The 21,028-nt window shown below is 43.0% G+C and overlaps 1 protein-coding gene across 2 annotated transcripts in view; it reads right to left on the reverse strand.

The window, feature by feature from the left end:
- Positions 1-1,945: 1,945 nt before the first annotated feature.
- LOC140384703 (kinesin-like protein KIF18A) overlaps positions 1,946-21,028 on the reverse strand; it is a 117,349-nt gene continuing 98,266 nt past the window's right edge. For both annotated transcript variants that reach the window (XM_072466650.1, XM_072466649.1), the window contains 4 exons: positions 17,579-18,071; positions 14,815-14,913; positions 4,465-4,553; positions 1,946-2,839 (listed from right to left, as the gene is read on the reverse strand). In XM_072466650.1, coding sequence (XP_072322751.1) covers positions 2,709-2,839; positions 4,465-4,553; positions 14,815-14,913; positions 17,579-18,071 — 812 coding nt within the window. In that variant the 3' untranslated portion in view covers positions 1,946-2,708. The remainder of the gene's footprint in view (positions 2,840-4,464; positions 4,554-14,814; positions 14,914-17,578; positions 18,072-21,028) is intronic.

Consider the following 21,028-nt stretch of genomic DNA (forward strand, 5'->3'; position numbering starts at 1 on the left):
AACCTGCCGATGCTGTGTATTCCCACTAACGAGTTGGCAGCACGGTGGTTAGCGCTGTTGTTTCACAGGGCCAGGGACCCGGGTTTGATTCACGGCTTGGGTCACTGTCTTTGCGGAATCTGCATGTTCTCTCCGTGTCTGCGTGGGTTTCCTCCCACAAGTCCCAAAAGATGTGCTTGTTAGGTGAATTGGACATTCAGAATTCTCCCTCAGTGTCCCGGTACTGGCGCCGGAGTGTGGCGACTAGGACATTTTCACAGATTATTAAAAGTCCAAATGGGACAATGGAACTCATGCCAGGTATGGGCATATCCCTGACTGTGCTAGCAGTTTTTTTTCCCCCTGTCCATTTAACCCCTAAATAGCTTGATGCACTGGGGTTTCATTTATGGACCCAATTTCCTAATATCTCCCTTGAGTGACACTGATGCAAACAGCACCGCCAAGGCGTAGGCCCGCACACCAGCAAAACGGCCAATACAAGCCAGGCCACATCCCAGCCATCTCCAACTGCCTCAATTAAACAACAATTCTCTGTCTCAGCTCGGCTCTTCATCACTAAATTCTGACCAGGATCATCCAGGGACATAGTGAAACTCCTATATCCCAATAAAAGCTAAATATGGATGCATACCAGGATAATATAAATGATTAAAAGATGAGTGGAGCTCGCGAGAATGCAGCCGCTCCTGCTCATGATTTTACACTCTTTTTTTTGAACAAGAATAATAATAATCACTTATTGTCACGAGTAGGCTTCAATGAAGTTATTGTGAAAAGCCCCTAGTCACCACATTCCAGCACCTGTTCAGGGAGGCTGGTACAGGAATTGAACCCGCGCTGCTGGTCTTGTTCTGCATTACAAGCCAGCTGTTTAGCCCACTGTGCTAAACCAGCCCCATTAGGGTGTAAAGATAAGCCCAGAAACTAACATTTCCAATTCCCCCGTCCTTTTGCACTACTCCTGACTGTAAGCAAGGCTAGAAAATTATAGCCAGCTCCGGAATTTCCACTTTCCTCAGTATCCTTGGATGCATCTCAAAGATTTTAACGGCATTCTTTGAAAGTATCACAAAATTGGCGGATAAGTTCATGGTTCCTGGCTGAATTTCAAGCCAGGATTTGATTTGGCAGGGTCCCATTTATCATAGAATTTACAGTGCAGAAGGAGAACATTCGGCCCATCGAGTCTACATCGGCCCTTGGAAAGAGCACCCTACTTAAGTCCACACCTCCACCCTATCCCCGTAACCTCAGATAACATTTTCTTTTGGACACCAAGGGCAATTTAGCATGGCCAATCCACTTAACCTGCACATCTTTGGACTGTGGGAGAAAACTGGAGCATCCGGAGGAAATCCACGCAGACACGAGAACGTGCAGACTATGCACAGACAGTGACCCAAGCCGGGAATCGAACCTGGGACCCTGGAGCCGTGAAGCAACAGTGCTAAGCAACGTGCTATCGTGCCGCCCCCACCCGTGATTTTTCAACTTTGTGTATGCAGCCTTTATAACAGATCCTCCTCAGCAAAATTATACCTTCCAGTGTATTAATTGCCCCCTATTTCACTGTGGGCCGGTAACATCTCCTTTGGTAAAATATATGCAAAAATGTTCAACTGCACAGTGCAAATAGTACTTTTGAACAGGCTGCGGCTAGAACAAGTTTACCAAGTTTAGAGGCATGGTGCTGTTATACAAAATTGGGTGCCTTGCAATGTAATAATACAAAAGAATATTCTCAATTTAACAGCCTCTATACATATCACCCAGACAAGATCGTAAGCTTCTTCAAGTTGTTTCCCATGGTAAAGTAACGACAGAGGAACATCAAAATTGTGATAAAGAACCAAAAGCAAGTGTACATGTAAGACTTTTGAGATATTAAGTATAGATACATTTAAGTGTTCTGCAGCTTATTTGAGCAGGTATACACACCAAATCCATCTTAAAAGTTAGTTTATTGTATTAAAATGCATTACTATTTTACATAAAACATATCTCTTCTCTATGTATACACATAACTAAAACAGAACTACTTCCAGGATGGTTGCTTAGCTGATCACAAGTTTGAAGTAAATAAAAGTAGATTTTAAAGGAAATAAATTCCAATCAAATGTTTTCCACAGGTCAAGAACATAGATCATTTTGTTTGATAAGATAATAACATGTTGGCAGGACAGCTACATAAGTCAATACTATTGTTGAAAAGGGAAAGATTGCTGAAGCTATTTGCCTTGCACTCATTAGGACAAATGCAAGATTTCCAAATTTCAAACAATCAAATTGAAATGTCTACTGTTAGATATGATTTTGTGTTTGGGCAGCATTTGTTATTGGGTACACCAGCAACAAATTTAAGATCTTTAGTCGAGCTTATAATGTGACTCACTTACACTTGTTAGAAGTGACATACATTCATAGGCAGGGACCTGTTCTCTGCAAACAAAAGTAATAGGTTCAAGCCTGGCAGTGTTTTTGAATTACCCAGAAGCATGAGGAGCCTAGGTCCCTGTTGTTTTTCTTTTTGTGTAATGCCTTGGTCAATCAGACTTGCCAACCAAACAGCATCCTTTTCTTCCATGATATAAACTGTTGTTTTTGTTTGATATTTGGCATAGTGTTTGTCCTGATGAGTGCAAGATGAAAAGCTTCAGCAGTCACTACCCAGTGACTGTTTGAATACTACATTTGTAATCTGCAGTTTAGATATGCTGCATAGATTTTGCACGCCTTCCATTGTCCTTATTACTTGATAGACCTTTGTAAATGAGGCCTTCTTTTGAAATACGTTTCCTTCTAGCCAAGTATTCCCCTCTGCGGTTCTGTGATCTTCCTGTAAACATAAGATTGTGAAATTAACACTGCATTAGTAAATATTATTTTCCCTTTAAAAACCATAAGGTTTTTCTCAGTAAGTGGTACAAAACAGGCAGCATCGGATTGGGTGCCTGTTATATGCAGTGCATGTTATTCAGTTCTGTTACAGTCAGTGGAATTAAATAGCAGGTGCTGTGCATATCGAGCAGCCAATCTAATAGCCCCCGTTTTTGCCACAACCCCATAATCTCTAAATTTAAGTCAAGAATAATGATTGCGACTACAGATAGAACCCAAGAACCATAGCAAGGAAGTAAATGGAATAAGCAATTTGTATGGGCATATCAAGCTTTTTCATATATCTAAAGGAAAATTATGCATCAGCATAGTACTTCTGATCATGAAGTTGACATTCGTACAAGTGGATAACACAGACATATGCACCCTCGGTGAACAATTTATCCTTTCCCACCCTTTCAATTCATATCTGTCACTAACTCGTTTTGCAGAGGTTAAATCACAAGCCTGATCCTACTTCATGCTCTGAAGAAAAAGTGATCTGGGAAAAATATTTAAGTTATTGTATTCATGTTAAAGAAAGAACAGGTTTAAATAACATCATAAAACTAATGGGGGGGAGGGGGTCAATTTTTGTTGTCCTGGGACCCCAATTTTGGGTGGGAGGTTGTAAATGTCAGGAAATCAAATGGAAATTGGTTGGCCAGGCTCCTACTGGTTTCCCACCATGTACTATCTTACAGTTAGGGCTGGGGTGGGGTTCTTATACTCATGTCTGAAGCTCCGCCTGCCATAATGTCACAGAAGATTTGTGTGTAGGCCTTGGCAAAGAGACCTTGGGAATCACTGTGGTAATCTACTTTCTCAGGGTCACAATCTGCAAGGGTAGAGCTGCCGCACTCTGCTATACCCTGCAAGAACACCAGCTGCTATGTTGCAGCATTGAGCTTGCACAGGGACCATCATGTTCAACTGTGGCCTGACAACTGCCATACCTGCATCTCCTTCGAGGCATGCTACAGCCTCATGCCTATACTTAGAGATAGCTTTCCCTTCATTCTGGCCCTCAACCTGCCCATTTAGTTTTGGCAAAGATTGTAGATTATTGAATCTGCATTTTAATGCTCACTAGTGGTTTTCTAAATTTTTGTCCCTCTTTTTGTGATACTGATCCTCATAAACCTGCATGTCCCAATCCCCATAAATTTGATTTGCATACAAGTTTTCTCTCCAATCAGTCCTTTTATTCTCCCAACTGCCTGAACTTTCACATACACACACGTGAAAAATTTACACAAATTAGGTTAGACTGGAAAATTGGCTGCTACAAGCACTGGGGATTCCCATGCCATGGAAGCAGTGCAAAGCAATATAGAACTCTTTATAAGTCCTGAATTTATCCCCACGCAGTGACAGTACCAAGTTCCACTCCTGTAAATAGCATTTACAATAAAAATGATTTGAAATATTCAGAAATCTTGGCGCTCCCCATGTTTTTGTCTGGTATAAAGGAAGAAATATCTGATTAAAAAGTCAAAAGTTTGATTTTTAAACATTGAATATTTAGTTTTGACAAACAGTGTCTCTAGTTATAGAACTTTCTTAATTTGGATTTATAATTACCTGGTAGTAGAACCCCTGTAGGTTCTTTAACAGTTGGCATGTTTTGACGTACACGCTTTGCTGCATTGTCATCTCCTTGACCCAGGAAACTAAATAAGAGGGGAAAGATTGGTAGTGTTTGAAATGCCAAGTGCACAAATAACTTAAGAAACCTATAGAGCACAATGAATAATCTAGACTGCCATTGGTATAATTTGCAATGAAATGCATGCCAATTACAAATGGTGCCACTGAAATGAGGTCAGAATCCAATTATGTTGCTTTTTTATGACATTATGATGGGGTATATGGAATACAGTGCCAGAACAGAAGTACCCTTTATTGACTGAAAACACTTAGGGTACAAAATGGGTAGCGCTTGAAGACTGGCTCAGCAATATGGGCTTACCCTGCAGACTGCACTCACACATTGCGCTGATTATTAATTTAAGTGATTGCAGTCTGCAGTTGAAGCTAGCTTTCACTACATTAAGTCAGTCTATATTTCTGAAAAGGGAGATGCATTGTGACTGGAGTCACTGTGCTCAATGTGGGAGTTCAGGGACGGGGCCGATGCCCCTGACTCCTTCAAGTGCGGGAAGTGTGTCCAGCTGCAGCTCCTGTTAAGACCGCATGACGGCTCTGGAGCTGTGGATGGACTCACTTTGGAGCATCCGCGATGCTGAGGAGGTCGTGGATTGCACGTTCAGTGATTTAGTCACACCGCAGATTAGGATTGGTGAGGGAGACAGGGAATGGGTGACCAAAAGGCAGAGAAAGAGCAGGAAGGCAGTGCAGGTGTCCCCTGCGGTCATCTCCCTCCAAAACAGGTATACCGTTTTGGATACTGTTGGGGGAGATGACTCACCAGGGGAAGGCAGTAGTAGCCAGGATCATGGCACCGTGGCTGGCTCTGCTGCACAGAAGGGCGGGAAAAAGACTGGCAGGGCTATAGTCATAGGGGATTCAATCGTATGGGGAGTAGACAGGCGTTTCTGTGGTCGGAAACGAGACTCCCGAATGGTATGTTGCCTCCCGGGTGCACGGGTCAGGGATGTCTCAGATCGGCTGCAGGACATACTGAAGGGGGAGGGTGAACAGCCAGTTGTCGTGGTGCATATAGGCACCAACGATATAGGTAAAAAACGGAATGAGGTGCTACAATCAGAATTTAGGGAGTTAGGAGATAAGTTACAAAGTAGGACCTCAAAGGTAGTAATCTCTGGATTGCTACCAGTGCCACGAGACAGTCAGAGTAGAAATTCAAGAATAGTCAGAATGAATACGTGGCCTGAGAGATGATGCAGGAGAGAGGGGTTCAGGTTTTTGGGACATTGGAACCGGTTCTGGGGGCGGTAGGACCATTACAAATCGGATGGCCTACACCTGGGCTGGACTGGAACCAATGTCCTAGGGGGTGCTTTTGCTAACACTGTTGGGGAGGTTTTAAACTAATGTGGCAGGGGGATGGGAACCAGATTAGGAAGTTAGAGGTCAGTAAAGAGGCAGCAACTAAAGCCAGCAAGATACTAGATAATAAACTCAATGTGACTAAGGGGAAGAGTAGACAGGGAAGAGATGATGAACGCAAAGGGACAGGTGGTCTGAGGTGCATTTGTTTCAATGCGAGAAGTGTGCAGGTAAGGCAGATGAATTTAGGGCTTGGATTAGTACCTGGGAATATGATGTTATTGGTATTACTGAGCCTTGGTTGGCAACTAAATATCCCAGGGTATAGATGCTTCAGGAGGGATGGAGAGGGAGGTAAAAGGGGTGGAGGAGTTGGATTACTGGTCAGAGATGATATCACAGCTGTGATTAAGGAGGGCACGATGGAGGATTCGAGCACTGAGGCAATATGGGTAGAGCTAAGAAATAGGAAGGGTGCAGTAACATTGTTGGAACTTTACTACAAGCCTCCCAAAAGCGAGCGTGAAGTAGAGGTACAAATATGTAGACAGATTATAGAAAAATGTAGGAGCAATAGGGTGGTCGTGATGGGAGATTTTAACTTCCCCAACATTGAATGGGACTCATGTAATGTTGGAGGTGTAGATGGAGCAGAATTTCTAAGGAGCATCCAGGAGAGTTTTTTAGAGCAGTATGTAAATAATCCAATTCGGGAAGGGGCCATGCTGGACCTGGTATTGGGGAATGATCCTGGCCAGGTGGTTGAAGTTTCAGTCGGTGATTACTTTGGGAATAGCGATCACAATTCCGTAAGTTTTAGAATACTCATGGACAAAGAAGAGAGTGGTCTGAAAGGAAGAGTGCTAAATTGGGGAACGGCCAAGTATAACAAAATTCGGCAGGAGCTAGGGAATGTGGATTGGGAGCAGCTGTTTAAGGGTAAATCCACATTTGAAATGTGGGAGTCTTTTAAGGGAAGGTTGATTCGAGTGCAGGACAGACATGTCCCTGTGAAAATGAGGGATAGAAATGGCAAGATTAAGGAACCATTGATGATGGGTGGAATTGTGAGACTAGCTAAGATGAAAAAGGAAGCATACATAAGATCTAGGCAATTTAAAACTGATGAAGCTTTGGAGGAATATCGGGAAAGTAGGACAAATCTCAAACGCGCAATAAAGAGGGCTAAAAGGGGTCATGAAATATCTTTGGCTAACAGGGTTAAGGAAAATCCCAAAGCCTTTTATTCATATATAAGGAGCAAGAGGGTAACTAGAGAAAGGATTGGCCCACTCAAAGACAAAAGAGGGAATTTATGCGTGGAGTCAGAGGAAATGGGTCAGATTCTTAATGAGTACTTTTCATCGGTATTCACCAAGGAGAGGGACATGACGGATGTTGAGGCTCGGGATGGATGTTTAAATACTCTAGGTCAAGTCGGCATAAGGAAAGGGGAAGTTTTGGGTATTCTAAAAGGCATTAAGGTGGACAAGTCCCCAGGTCCGGATGGGATCTATCCCAGGTTACTGAGGGAAGCGAAGGACGAAATAGCTGGGGCCTTAACAGATATCTTTGCAACATCCTTGAGCACGGGTGAGGTCCCGGAGGACTGGAGAATTGCTAATGTTGTCTCTTTGTTTAAGAAGGGTAGCAGGAATAATCCAGGGAATTATAGACTTGTGAGCTTGACGTCAGTGGTAGGCAAACTGTTGGAGAAGATACTGAGGGATAGGATACATTCACATTTGGAAGAGAATAGACTTATCAGTGATAGGCAGCATGGTTTTGTGCAGGGAAGGTCATGTCTTACAAACCTAATAGAATTCTTTGAGGAAGTGACAAAGTTAATTGATGAGGGAAAGGCTGTAGATGTCATATACATGAACTTCCGTAAGGCGTTTGATAAAGTTTCCCATGGCAGATTGATGGAAAAAGTGAAGTCGTATGTGGTTCAGGGTGTACTAGCTAGATGGATAAAGAACTGGCTGGGCAACAGGAGACAGAGTAGTGGTGGAAGGGAGTGTCTCAAAATGGAGAAAGGTGAGTAGTGGTGTTCCACAGGGATTCGTGCTCGGACCACTGTTGTTTGTGATATACATAAATGACCTGGACGAAGGTATAGGTGGTCTGATTAGCAAGTTTGCAGATGATACTAAGATTGGTGGAGTTGTAGATAGCGAGGAGGACTGTCAGAGAATACAGCAAAATATAGATAGATTGGAGAGTTGGGCAGAGAAATGGCAGATGGAGTTCAATCCAGGCAAATGCGAGGTGATGCATTTTGGAAGATCTAATTCACGAGCGGACTATAAGGTCAATGGAAGAGACCTGGGGAAAATTGATGTACAGAGAGACCTGGGTGTTCAGGTCCATTGTACCCTGAAGGTGGCAACGCAGGTCGATAGAGTGGTCATGAAGGCATACAGCATGCTTGCCTTCGTGGGCCGAAGGGCCTGTACTGTGCTGTATCGTTCTATGTTCTATGTTCATTGGACGGGGTATTGAGTACAAGAGTCGGCAGGTCATGTTACAGTTGTATAGGACTTTGGTTTGGCCACATTTGGAATACTGCGTGCAGTTCTGGTCGCCACATTACCAGAAGGGTGTGGGTGCTTAAGAGAGGGTGCAGAGGAGGTTCACCAGGATGTTGCCTGGTATGGCGGGTGCTAGCTATGAAGATTGAGTAGATTAGGATTGTTTTCGTTGGAAAGACGGAGGTTGAGGGGGGACCTGATAGAGGTCTATAAAATTATGAGAGGTATGGACAGGGTGGATAGCAACAAGCTTTTTCCAAGAGTGGGGGTGTCAATTACAAGGGGTCACGATTTCAAGGTGAGAGGGGGAAAGTTTAAGGGAGATGTGGGTGGAAAGTTTTTTTTACACAGAGGGTGGTGGGTGCCTGGAACGCTTTGCCAGCGGAGGTGGTAGAGGCGGGCACGATAGCATCATTTAAGATGCATCTAGACAGATATATGAACGGGCGGGGAACAGAGGGAAGTAGATCCTTGGAAAATAGGCGACAGATTTAGATAAAGGATCTGGATCGGCGCGGGCTGGGAGGGCCGAAGTGCCTGCTCCTGTGCTGTAATTTTCTTTGTTTGCTCAATAATGGGTCAGCATGGCAGGGCGGGCTCCAAGTTTTTCAATTCCTGCACTGGAGGTCTCAGTGAAGGAGCTGGAGAGGAGTAAAGTGGAGGTACTTTTACCGATAAAAACTTTGTAAAGACAGTGAGACCAAATAGCCATGGCACTCAAGGCCAGGTGCCTAACTCCAAGGATCTTGGGTACAGTGTTGCAAGAACTTCAACGGCCTCACGCGGGTGGCCAAGGTCAGTGAATATATATTAAAATGGCAAAATCCACCATTAGCATCACTAATCCCATATAATGCTTAATGCAACACCCCCCCGCCACTCAACTACCGGAAAGACCCTACCCATTACGACTCAGACTTAACATTCACAGCTACACTTCCTGGCTCTCAGATACTTATTGCTGCAACCATCACACCAGTATCTCAAGCTTTCACATAGTGCTTGCTATTCAACCACGTAAGCTACATCACCCAAACAGATTGCACACCATTCAGTGACACAGTTCCTTCTCTTGCAGGTCAAGATGGTGCCTAACCAGAGGCAGCAGCTAATTTGTGGGAGCCAGACATTGCTGCATGAACTTAACACTTATAATAATAATAATCTTTATAATAACAATAATCTTTATTGTCACAAGTAGGCTTACATTAACAATGCAATGAAGTTACTGTGAAAAGTCCCAAGTCGCCACATTCCGGTGCCTGTTCGGATACACAGAGGGAGAATTCGGAATATCCAATTCACCCAACATGACGTCTTTTGGGACTCGTGGGAGGAAACTGGAGCATCAGGAGGAAACCCACGCAGACACACGGGGAACGTGCAGACTCCACACAGACAGTGACCCAAGCCAGGAATCGAACCGGGGACACTGGAGCTGTGAAGCAACAGTGCTATCCACTGTGATACCATGCCACCTTGTAGATGAGATGCTGGTTGCTATCATTGGAGTGGCCATCACTGAGGCTGTAGCCAGTGATAAGATTGAAACCATCAAAGACGTTATTTTCCTCATACCTAATCCTCCTCCTCACATTCCCCTTTGATTTTATCTCACAATCTCTTCTATCTACAAGCTGAAGATGGTGAAACCGTGCCCTTCTTGCTTTAGCTCCCTTGCATCACTACAACTCTACCCTTATGACTTTTTCCTTTTAGATTACCAATAACTGCAACTTGGCCAGACAATGGTAGAACAAGTAGAAGAGCAGAAGGACAGTGATGAAGAAGAAATACTGTCAGAGAAAACACTGTCATAAGAAACAGTGTCAGACATTGGTCACCACAATTTCAGATAGCGAATATGCACCTATTTTAGAGGATAGATTAGAAGCATGCATGTGATGAGATACTGGTATTATAATTATGAAATTTCTGAGATTGTTATTAGTTGAAGGTAAAATAAAGGGACCATGTGGCCTGTTCTGAAGAGGCTGGTTTGTTTGTTAGAAATTAAAGGTGGTCCAGATTGTTTTCTGGAAGAAAGTGCAAGGTGCTTACACTTGGAGACACTGGCAGCAATGCGAGTGTCAACAGTGGACAGACGGAGAGCCTCCAAAGTCTCAGAAAATGCCGGGTTAACAGTTGTCATAGATAGACAAAGTCATAGAATTTACAGTCATAGAATTTACAGTGCAGGAGGCCATTCGGCCCATCGATTCTGCACCGGCTCTTGGAAAGAGCACACTATCCAAGGTCCACACCGCCACCCTATCCCCATATCCCAGTAACCCCACCCAACACTTAAGGGCAATTGTGGACACCAAGGGCAATTTTAGCATGGCCAATCCATCTAACCTGCACATCTTTGGACTGTGGGAGGAAACCGGGGCACCCGGAGGAAACCCACGCACACACGGGGAGGATGTGCAGACTCCGCACAGACAGTGACCCAAGCCGGGAATCGAACCTGGGACCCTGGAGCTGTGAAGCAATTGTGCTATCCACAATGCTACCGTGCTGCTACCGTTGTGTTTTGAACTGTCCATTTACTTCCAAAGTTGTTTATTTTTCTATAAATTTAGTGTACCCAATTCATTTTTTCCAATTAAGGGGCAATTTAGTGTGGCCAATCCACCTAGCCTGCACATCTTTGGGTTGTGGGGCGAAACCCACGCAAGCACAGGGAGAATGTGCAAACTCCACATGGGCAGTGACTCAGAGCCGGGATCGAACCTGGGCGCACTGAGGCTGCAGGGCTAACCCACTGTGCCACCGTGCTGCCCTTATTTACTTCCAAAGTTGAAGAGAGTTGGGGTATCGAGGATAGCTAATCAGCATCATCACCCGGATACAGGGCCCACGTGATTCACATTGCCATGGTGATGGGCTTTGAGATGGCAAGGGTAGAAAGAAAGGTATTGTCATATTGGGTTATAGACTTTCCTAAAATATCTCAGATAGTTTAGTCTGCCAAGGTCCAGGAGAGAGCAACTAGAGACCGGAAGTGTCTATGGTTCGCTGTAACAGAATACAGGTGGAAGCTTGCGCTCTGTTCGAAACTACCAAATTTAAAATGAAACTGGAAGATTCACCCGGTTTGCTCTAGAGGGAGGATCTCAAAATACTCTCAGCATGAAAGACAGTTCTAGGATTATAAGTTACCAGGCTGAGAAAGGAAAATAACAAAAGTAAATCCACGAGAGCCAAAAATTATTTTGGACTGATTCTGGGAGATTTGAATCTCTTTTTATAGGGCGGTGTAACGTATACATGTGAAGTATTTATTACAGTTGTGCTGAAATAGGAATGAGGGTATTTATTTGTTTAAAGTATAAGTTGCCTACAAATATAAGACGCAATGCTTCCAAATTAATTTGAGGGGGGGTTTTCAGGGAGTTTCGACGGCGAGTTTCCCACCACTATTCAATGACATTTCTGGGGGCCCTGGGGAGTTTCTCACTGGTTTGGCCCACACAATGTAGCACTGGAGAGCTGAATTCCGAGATCGGGCCTTATTGAAGTCAATGTAGGCAGTATCCATTGCCCTTCCTTCGTCAATCATCTTTGTCACTTCGTCAAAAAACTCGATCAAGTTAGCGAGGCATGACCTCCCCTTCACAAAACCATGCTGCCTCTCACTATTTGTTTCCAAATGGGAGTAAATCCTGTCCCGAAGAATCCTCTCCAACAATTTCCCGACCACTGACGCAAGGCTCACTGGCCTGTAATTTCCTGAATTATCCTTGCAGCCCATCTTAAACAAAGGAACAACATTGGCTATTCTCCAGTCCTCTGGGATCTCACCTGTAGCCAATGAGGATACAAAGATTTCTGTCAAGGCCCCAGCAATTTCCTCCCTTGTCCCACTCAGTATTCTGGGGTAGATCCCATCAGGCCGTGGCTCTTATCTACCATAATGTTTTTCAAGACACTCAGCACCATCTCCTTTTTGATATTGACATGACCCAGACTATCTACACACTCTTCCCTAGACTCATCATCTACCAAGTCTGTATGCATGAGACTCATCCCCACAACCTAAAGATGTGCAGGGTAGGTGGATTGGCCACGCTAAATTGCCCTTAATTGGAATAATTTTTTTAAAAAGGAAGTCTTACTACAACTGTATAGGCATTGGTGCAATCACACCTGGGATATTGCATATAGAAAGTGGCTTCCATATCCAAGGAAGGATGTGCTTGTTTCAGAGGGGGTGAATGAAGCTTCACGAGATTGATCACTGGAATGAGAGCGTTGTCCTCCGAGGAAAGATGGAGTAGAATGGGCCTATGCTCTCTGGAGTTTAGAAGAATGAGAGCCGATTTCATGAAAAGCACAAGATTCTTAGAGAAAGTGACAGAGTTGTTTCCTTGGCCGGAGAGTCTTGATATTGACGGGCAAAGTCTCAGGATAACAGGTTGGTTATTTAGGACTGAGAGGAAGAGAAATTTCTCCACACAGGGTTGTGAATCTTTTGGAATCCTTACCCTAGAGGGCAGTGGATACTCTTTTAGAATATAGGTAAACTCCAAAAATCTGACTATTTTAAGGGAATAAAGGAATATGGGGACTAAATGGAAATGTGGAGTTAATGTTGAAGATCAGCCTTGATCTTACCGAATGGCAGGACATTCTTGAGGGATCATATACTCTACTCCAGCTCCTCTTTTTAGGAAAATGGCAATAAGAATAATAAGGACTGATCACAATAAAATGGTAGAAATGAATGAAATCTGAAAAAGTTCAAAAAATGAAATAATTCCAAGTTGTGTGAACTAAACGTAAAATCATAGAATTTACAGTGCAGAAGGAGGCCATTCGGCCCATCGACTCTGCACTGGCCCTTGGAAAGAGCACTCCACTTAGGCCCACGCTTCCATCTGTCCCAGTAACCCCACCCAACCTTTTTGGACACTAAGGGCAATTTAGCATGGCCAATCCACCTAACCTGCACATCTTTGAACTGCGGGAGGAAACCAGAGCACCCGGAGGAAACCCACGCAGACTCCGCACAGACAAGTGACCCAAGCCAGGAACCGAATCTGGGACCCTGGAGCTGTGAAGCAACTGTGCTAACCGCTGTGCTAACGTGCAACTCCACAGGGTAGGTTGGCGGGACCTTTGTATGTTGAAGTTGAACTGCATTAAAGAATGAGAATATCAACTCTAGCAAGTAATTTACAATTCATCATTCAACTTTCACATGGAACACGGAAGTACAATAACTAAGGAGGATCTCTGAAGAGTTGTTTTTGGAGGCCAACCTGGAGCATGTCAAAGATGTGATAAAGTATTGATCACCCTGAACTAAGTAAGAAGTCTTACAACACCAGGTCAAAGTCCAACAGGTTTGTTTCAAACACTAGCTTTCGGAGCACAGCTCCTTTCTCAGGAGCAGTGTTCCGAAAGCTAGTGTTTGAAACAAACCTGTTGGACTTTAACCTGGTATTGTAAGACGTCTTACTGTGCTCACCCCAGTCCAACGCCGGCATCTCCACATCACCCTGAACTAAGATGGTGAAAGCATGAAAGCTTCTCTGCAGATTGCGTCAATGGGAGCTATAGCTCAAGTCCGAAGTAGATGTTTTTCATTCAATATTAAATGCAGTTCATATACAATAGTGGTGGGAATAGTGCAAAACTTTTATATATGTATTCAAATAAAGTTAGCACATTTATTTATTCCAGGCACAGCCAGAAGTTGAGCTTGTGTTTTTGGACAGTGGGGAGAGTTCTGTGGAGGTTTGGCTTGGTCTGTACAAAAGTTGCCCAGAAGTTGGAAGGGCTCTTAATTCTTCTAACTTTTTCTGAGTAACTATTAGTGTAGCCCAGTCAGAATCATTCAAAATTTTAAATCACAATTTTAGATGGTTCAGTGCAGGGTAATTGCCTAGAGGAAGTTTGCACTTCTGGGCAATTGCTGTGCAAACCTTACTTGTGAAGTTTCAAGAGGGGTTCCCAACGTATCTTTGGGGTACTCCCCAAATCCGACACTGGAGAGCTTGGATGTTATGGACCAAGTATATTTCTGGACTCTTCCCTCCTTTGTAGAAATAATGTATTTCAAAAATATTCTTCTTTCCCATAATCAGGTAAATTAGCAGCAATAATCACAATTTATGCAACATGCATGTACTAAAAATCACATTAATATCACTACTGCATTCTGAACATAAAGAGCTACAAAGTGGACTGAACAAAAAAAAAAACTGTTCAATCAGGAGATACTAGATTACCTATTGTAAGTATAGACTTATTCATCCTTTGAATGAAGCTCATCCTCTACACAAAGCCAAGACATTCACACATCTCAAAGTAGCTTGTTTGTACCAAGAATTTCCTAGTTTGAAAAGTTTTCCTCACTTAAGTGCACGTTCAGGTTAACATGCAAACTGAAATCTCAGTAAGAGATTCCTGCCTTTACCTTTCAGATTTCCTTTTCTTCCTGGTAGCTGCTGTTAAAGCCATATAAGAAGGCTTGCTGTTTGTTGCATTTGAAGATAGCAATGATGGGAGACCCAGCCTGCAGCATATATAGAACAGAAACAAAGATTAACTTACATTCATTCAAGCATTCATCATGGCGTTTTATTAATTACTGTACATAAAAGTTTTTAGCTATACACATAAACAACTCAGGTGATAAATACAAAAGTAACCAGTCACAAACTGATGTTAATAATGTTAGGGAGGTTAAGGAATTTATATTTATATTGCGGGTGTTAGAAACAAGGTACAAGTTTAAGCTTAATTGTGTTTCTGTACGTGTGTGCTAATAAAGTTAAGGCTTCAATTTAGCTTCATGTAAACAAAGGTGCCCACAAGTCTTTGGTTTAGGTTCACTTTAAGCTTTACTTGCATTGTAACTGAAGTTTGAAGTCGTAAAAGCATTACAGGCTTTAAAAAAATTAAGCTTAACAACCAGAGGCCCACGCTGAAAAGCAGAAGCATTTGACTTCAGTTGCAACCAGGTAACCCAGAAACAAGACACTTTCCACAGAAACTGCCAATACAGGTAGGACAATACAGAAGAACAGAAAGCAAGTCCCAGAAGCTAAAGAAGTCAGGAATCAGGGAATGCGAGCTCCTGGAAGTTAACAGAAAAAAGAAAATCAGAAATCTAGAAAAACGGTTCTGTTCCGTGAGGTCAAGAGCAGCGAGGGACACTCTGCAATGTACGGACCTGAGATCTTGGCTAACGAGAAGTCAGATATCCAAGTTAGTCCTCAGGCTGTTGACACCTTAATATAGCCTGTGAAGCAGTAGTATTTTGTTGGTGTGGTTAGGTACCCAAGAGATTGTGTGCAAGTTTGAATGCACATGGTGATTCACAGCAAAGGAATACTAAAAGGATAGGTTGAAATCCTGGATGTGGATCCTTGATGAAGGCAGAGAGATATTATCGCTTAGGAGAAAATTCCAAGGCATGTTCTTCAAGAGTAGAATTTAGAAACCTCTACGTGAAAATCAGAGTTCCAGTGAGACCAATTGGTTCATAGCGTAACAAGCATTTGGGGGGGATTTGATGAGAAATCCACAAAGGTTGTATTGGGTGGCATCTGCCACTTGGCTTCAGTGTAGTGTCTGACCACATTTCACCCAGTGGTTTATATGGACTGTGTACTTACTGAGAATATTAGAGTATAAGATACATTTTGTAACTTGAGTTATCCTTACAAATCTGTATACGTAAAGATATAGCTGGGGTGAAGGGGTAGTGTATTATTGTTAATCTTTTCCTGCTTAATAAATGCTTTATTCTTTTGTTAAAAGTTAATCAGCAGTCCTGCAACACTGTTCATCCACATCACTAAATAAAAAATAAAAGTTACGATTATCCAGCCGGGGTTCTGCTCTGGGACCCGACTGCCCAGTTGCATCAGCTGGGATCGTAACAACAGGAAATAATTTAAATTAAGGAATAATATGCTTACTCATAATTGTGAAAAACTAAAGCAGTTTAACATTTAGTTTCTTCAATTGTTTAAGCACGGTCATTCTTCAATGTTCAAATGTGTTTTGTTTCCATGAAAAGAGATCAATAGATGGTTCGAAGTAATTTTGTGCTGACAGAAATTAAATTTGGAAGATTAAGTTTGGAAGATAAGGTGAAGTCACATGGCAGCTATCAGCACAAGTGTCAAAATAAATAGAATTTCATTTGAGCTACATAATAAATAAACAAAGTCAAGCCTTTCAACAATGAAAAGACTTCTGCATCTTCAACTTCCAGTGAAAGCCAACAGTAGAGCAGCAGCAGACACTTTATAAACATTTAAACTCAAATGAATGAGGTGAAATAATTACTTGATAAATTTAATATCCTCTACCATTTCAAACTTTTTATTCCTGATGTAATTGTAAATTTGCATTGTAGCCAATAAAAGCATCATTCGGGACCTTATAAGTGCACATTTTCTTTTAGAACATCAAATCATAAAAATAGGATTTGTCCAACTTACTCATGGTTTTATGATATTGCGGCACAACTAAATGTGGATTTTCACAGCTTTATTCTAAAAAGCCACAAGAACCAATTCATTGACTTTTCTTTGCATATACATGGAGCCAAAAAATACCTAATTTAACAGCAGCAGCCATTCTATGAAAATGCCTAATTTAATTCCACTTGGTACATGTGCATTTTTCACTTTCTTCAGAAAAAAAGATACTTTATTCTAAATTATTTTAATGTACTGGTGGATTTAGGCACCTCTTATTTGTTTGGACTGTTGCTAGTACTTTTATTTCCAAGCGCAGCCCTTAAAACCGGAAATTAAATTTGGTATTTTCATAGAATTACAGGAATGCTTGCTGTTGGTATTTTCATTCAACAATACTTTGGTTACAAAATATATTGATTAAATCAAATACCAAACTGTAATTACAGGATAAATGGATTTTAGGATGAGTAAATTTATTCTGGATAATTTAATGCTTATTGCTGTTGAGCAACATGAAATATTAAGAATGGCAACTTGTACAGTTTATTGCATTTCACTTGTACAGACTGGTCCAATGAAAATATGATGTACAGGTAACTTTTAAAAATGTTAACTGAAAAAAGTTCGGAATTAATACTACAGTTGGCATTTCCCTTGCTCAACTAAATTAACAACAGAATCCTGGGAATGCACAATGCATGGCTGTGAAAAAAGGAAACTAACTTTTGAGGCTGTAAAACAAACCTTTGCAGGAAGCTTCTGTGATTCTTGGAGTGCTTGTATGATGCATTGTAACCAGTGACCGCCTTGTTACAATTGGTTTCATTCACAAATGAGTGTTGAACTCTGGTGTCTTTGACAAATTGGCTGCATTCTCCTAAATTGTATGTCACATTTATTAGATTCTCACTCATTTTAGAGACAGAGTTCTCTGTGTCACTCAGATTTTTCCTTTCCTCTTCCCTGTGACAATCTGCGGTTTGGAGCTCTTGCTTTGAGATAGGCAATTGACAGGAAACTTGCATGATCTGTGACTTGCAGTTCTCCGGTGTATAGTGTATACGTGCTAATCCTTCTTTGGCAAGGCTATCATCCAGCTGAGCAAGGCTGGAGTTTTGTACAGTACTACTATTTAGATCACTGCAAGTTAATAGTGATTGCTCTAGCCGTCGCCTGGAGGATCTGTAAGTAGATACTGTGCCCGCTTCTCCCATTGACAGTAGATTTTCCTTTGATTCTATGGAAAGAAAAGTGTCAAAATACATTAGCCACAGATAAAATAGATACCATCAAAATCTTAAGAGCATTATACAACAGATTTTACATGTAGCACCATACATTTTCATGATGAAAATACGTCGAAATGTAATATTTTGTTTGAGTGCATTGTATCAAAAAACATAACTAAAAGGCCTTTGGAAATAATTCAGTCTATACTTACCCATTTCAGTGCTTCCCATACTATGTTCCCATGTGACCATATTTTAACACTAAACTCCAATTCACGTGATTCCAGACACCAAAAAACAAAACAGCAAACAAACATTCTGTATATAATTATTAAAGTTTGCTTTTCATAGATCGGCAAAGAATTCTGAAAATTTGTTTTTAAAGTACATTGTAAAAATATTATTTTATATTGGAAGGGTCCTTCTGGTTTGTTCTCTTATTTCCCCTTTCTTTTATTTTGCAGTTATTTTTGATCCATGGGTGATTGATGGACATGCATCTTTTAGTCAAGCAGCAGGGAGAATGTGCAATCCATAAGTTACAGGAGAGAACACGAGTTTCAGACTTTTTGGTACAAGAGAGAGATGGGGTGGGACTCGGTTTGATTGATTGGCTGGGGGGGGTCAATGAATTGACCCCAGTGGAATGATTTCAGAGTTCCAAGGAGCTCAATTTGATTCCTGGAAGCAGAGGGACCAGGATTATCTCTCTCCTCCATGTTTTCTCCAGAAAGGCTGTGGAGTGCTGTATTTCTGGAACTGCCGAGAACCTGAATGAATGAAACTACAGGAAAAACCATTACAAGCTGTAAACAAGAACCAGGGCCCCTCTCTCCAGAAACAGGTCTTATAACACCAGGTTAACGTCCAACAGGTTTGCTTAGAAAGTGCTCCGAAAGCTAGTGATTCGAAACAAACTTGTTGGACTTTAACCTGGTGTAAGACTTCTTACTGTGCCCAGCCCAGTCCAACGCCAGCATCTCCACATCATCTCTCCAGAAAGGTTGTATTTCTGAAACTACAGAGGACTGAATGAATCTACAGTAAAGCTTCAGACTGAAAGTAGAGTTTGAGGAATAATGGGCGAAGTTCTCCCCAAACGGCGCGATGTCTGCCGACTGGCGCCCAAAACGGCGCCAATCAGACGGGCATCGCGCCACCCCAAAGGTGCGGAATGCTCCGCATCTTTGGGGGCCGAGCCCCAACATTGAGGGGCTAGGCCGACGCCGGAGGGATTTCCGCCCCGCCAGCTGGCGGAAATGGCCTTTGTTGCCCCGCTAGCTGGCGCGGAAATGACATGTCGGGGCGGCGCATGCGCGGGAGCGTCAGCTGCCGCTGAGTTTCCCGCGCATGCGCAGTGGAGGGAGTCTCTTCCGCCTCCGCCATGGTGGAGGCCGTGGCGGAGGCGGAAGGGAAAGTGTGCCCCCACGGCACAGGCCCGCCCGCGGATCGGTGGGCCCCGATCGCGGGCCAGGCCACCGTGGCGGCACCCCCCGGGGCCAGATCGCCCCGCCCACGCCGCCTTGCCGCCGTTCAAAAGGGGTTTAATCCACACCGGCGGGACAGGCAATTTATCGGCGGGACTTCGGCCCATCCGGGCTGGAGAATCCAGCGGGGGGGGCCCCGCCAACCGGCACGGCCCGATTCCCGCCGAATATCCGGTACCGGAGACTTCGGCAACCGGCGGGGGTGGGATTCACGGCAGCCCTCAGCGATTCTCCAACCCGGCAGGGGGTCGGAGAATGACGCCCAAGGTGCTGGAAACAAACCATCTGAAACAAAGATTCTTTTTTACTTGTTTTTTTAAATCCGTTTCTGCCCCACTATGTTTGTCTGTCTTGTGTGTATATATAGGGTGAGAGGCAAGTTAAAACCAGGGAATTAGGAATTAGATAATAGTTAATCAGCTGTATTTGATGCATATTTCATTAAGTTCTTGTTATTCATGAGTAATTGTGTTTACATTTAAAAACCCGGTGACTAATTATTGAGCACAGTAAGAAGTCTTAAAACACCAGGTTAAAGTCCAACAGGTTTGTTTCGATGCCACTAGCTTTCGGAGCGCTGCTCCTTCCTCAGGTGAGCAGCGCTCCGAAAGCTAGTGACATCGAAACAAACCTGTTGGACTTTAACCTGGTGTTAAGACTTCTTACTGTGCTCACCCCAGTCCAACGCCGGCATCTCAACATCATAATTATTGAGCAGCCAGGGACTAAATACTTTGGATATTTTTCTAAGAATTATTCGTTAATTAATTAGTGTTGTGACTCCGGGTCAAGTGGGGCGTGAATTGACCGTGCACTAGACCAGGGTGTCGTAACAATATACACGTGTGCAAGTTTCAGCCAAGGCCTCCATATTTCCCAGGGACATAAGATTCAGTGATGCCCCTTTCCCCACCCCCTCTGGAAAAATACACTCCGTGATCTGCCACTCTCTCCCCACATGGCATACTTGCCCTCTGTTATCACCCACATACACACCAATGTAAGAATGGATTTCTTCTCATGCTCCAGTTAATTTTTTTCAGATCAATCGGTGCGTTAATCCAGCTTTCTATCTCTTAATTCATGCCAGATTCCATTATGGGTCAAGGAACAGGAAGTCCCATGTTAGTGAATCCCTTGCTCAAGACTCTTTTAATGGTCTTGAAAAGAAGGAAAAATATCCCGGGGCCCAGGTCACCAATGGGAGAATAAAATCACTGCTCACACGTTCATAGAGTTGGCACTAGGCTCTCCACATTTACTTAGAAAGAGCAACTGAGAAATGAGCAGGGCAAGGGCAGAACTGGTTGCCACTTGGATCTGGGTGATGGAGTGGGTGCAGTCTTGGTGGAAGGGGTGCTCATCACCCCATCCGCTGTGTTTGCAACCCCAAATGGGGTCGTCATCCACACTTTGGACACTGCAGCTGTATATGGTCTCTCGCATTGTAAATATGACGCAAGTATCTGATGCAATGG

The sequence above is a fragment of the Scyliorhinus torazame genome, chromosome 10, assembly GCF_047496885.1.
Source record: "Scyliorhinus torazame isolate Kashiwa2021f chromosome 10, sScyTor2.1, whole genome shotgun sequence".
NCBI classification, from domain to species: domain Eukaryota; kingdom Metazoa; phylum Chordata; class Chondrichthyes; order Carcharhiniformes; family Scyliorhinidae; genus Scyliorhinus; species Scyliorhinus torazame.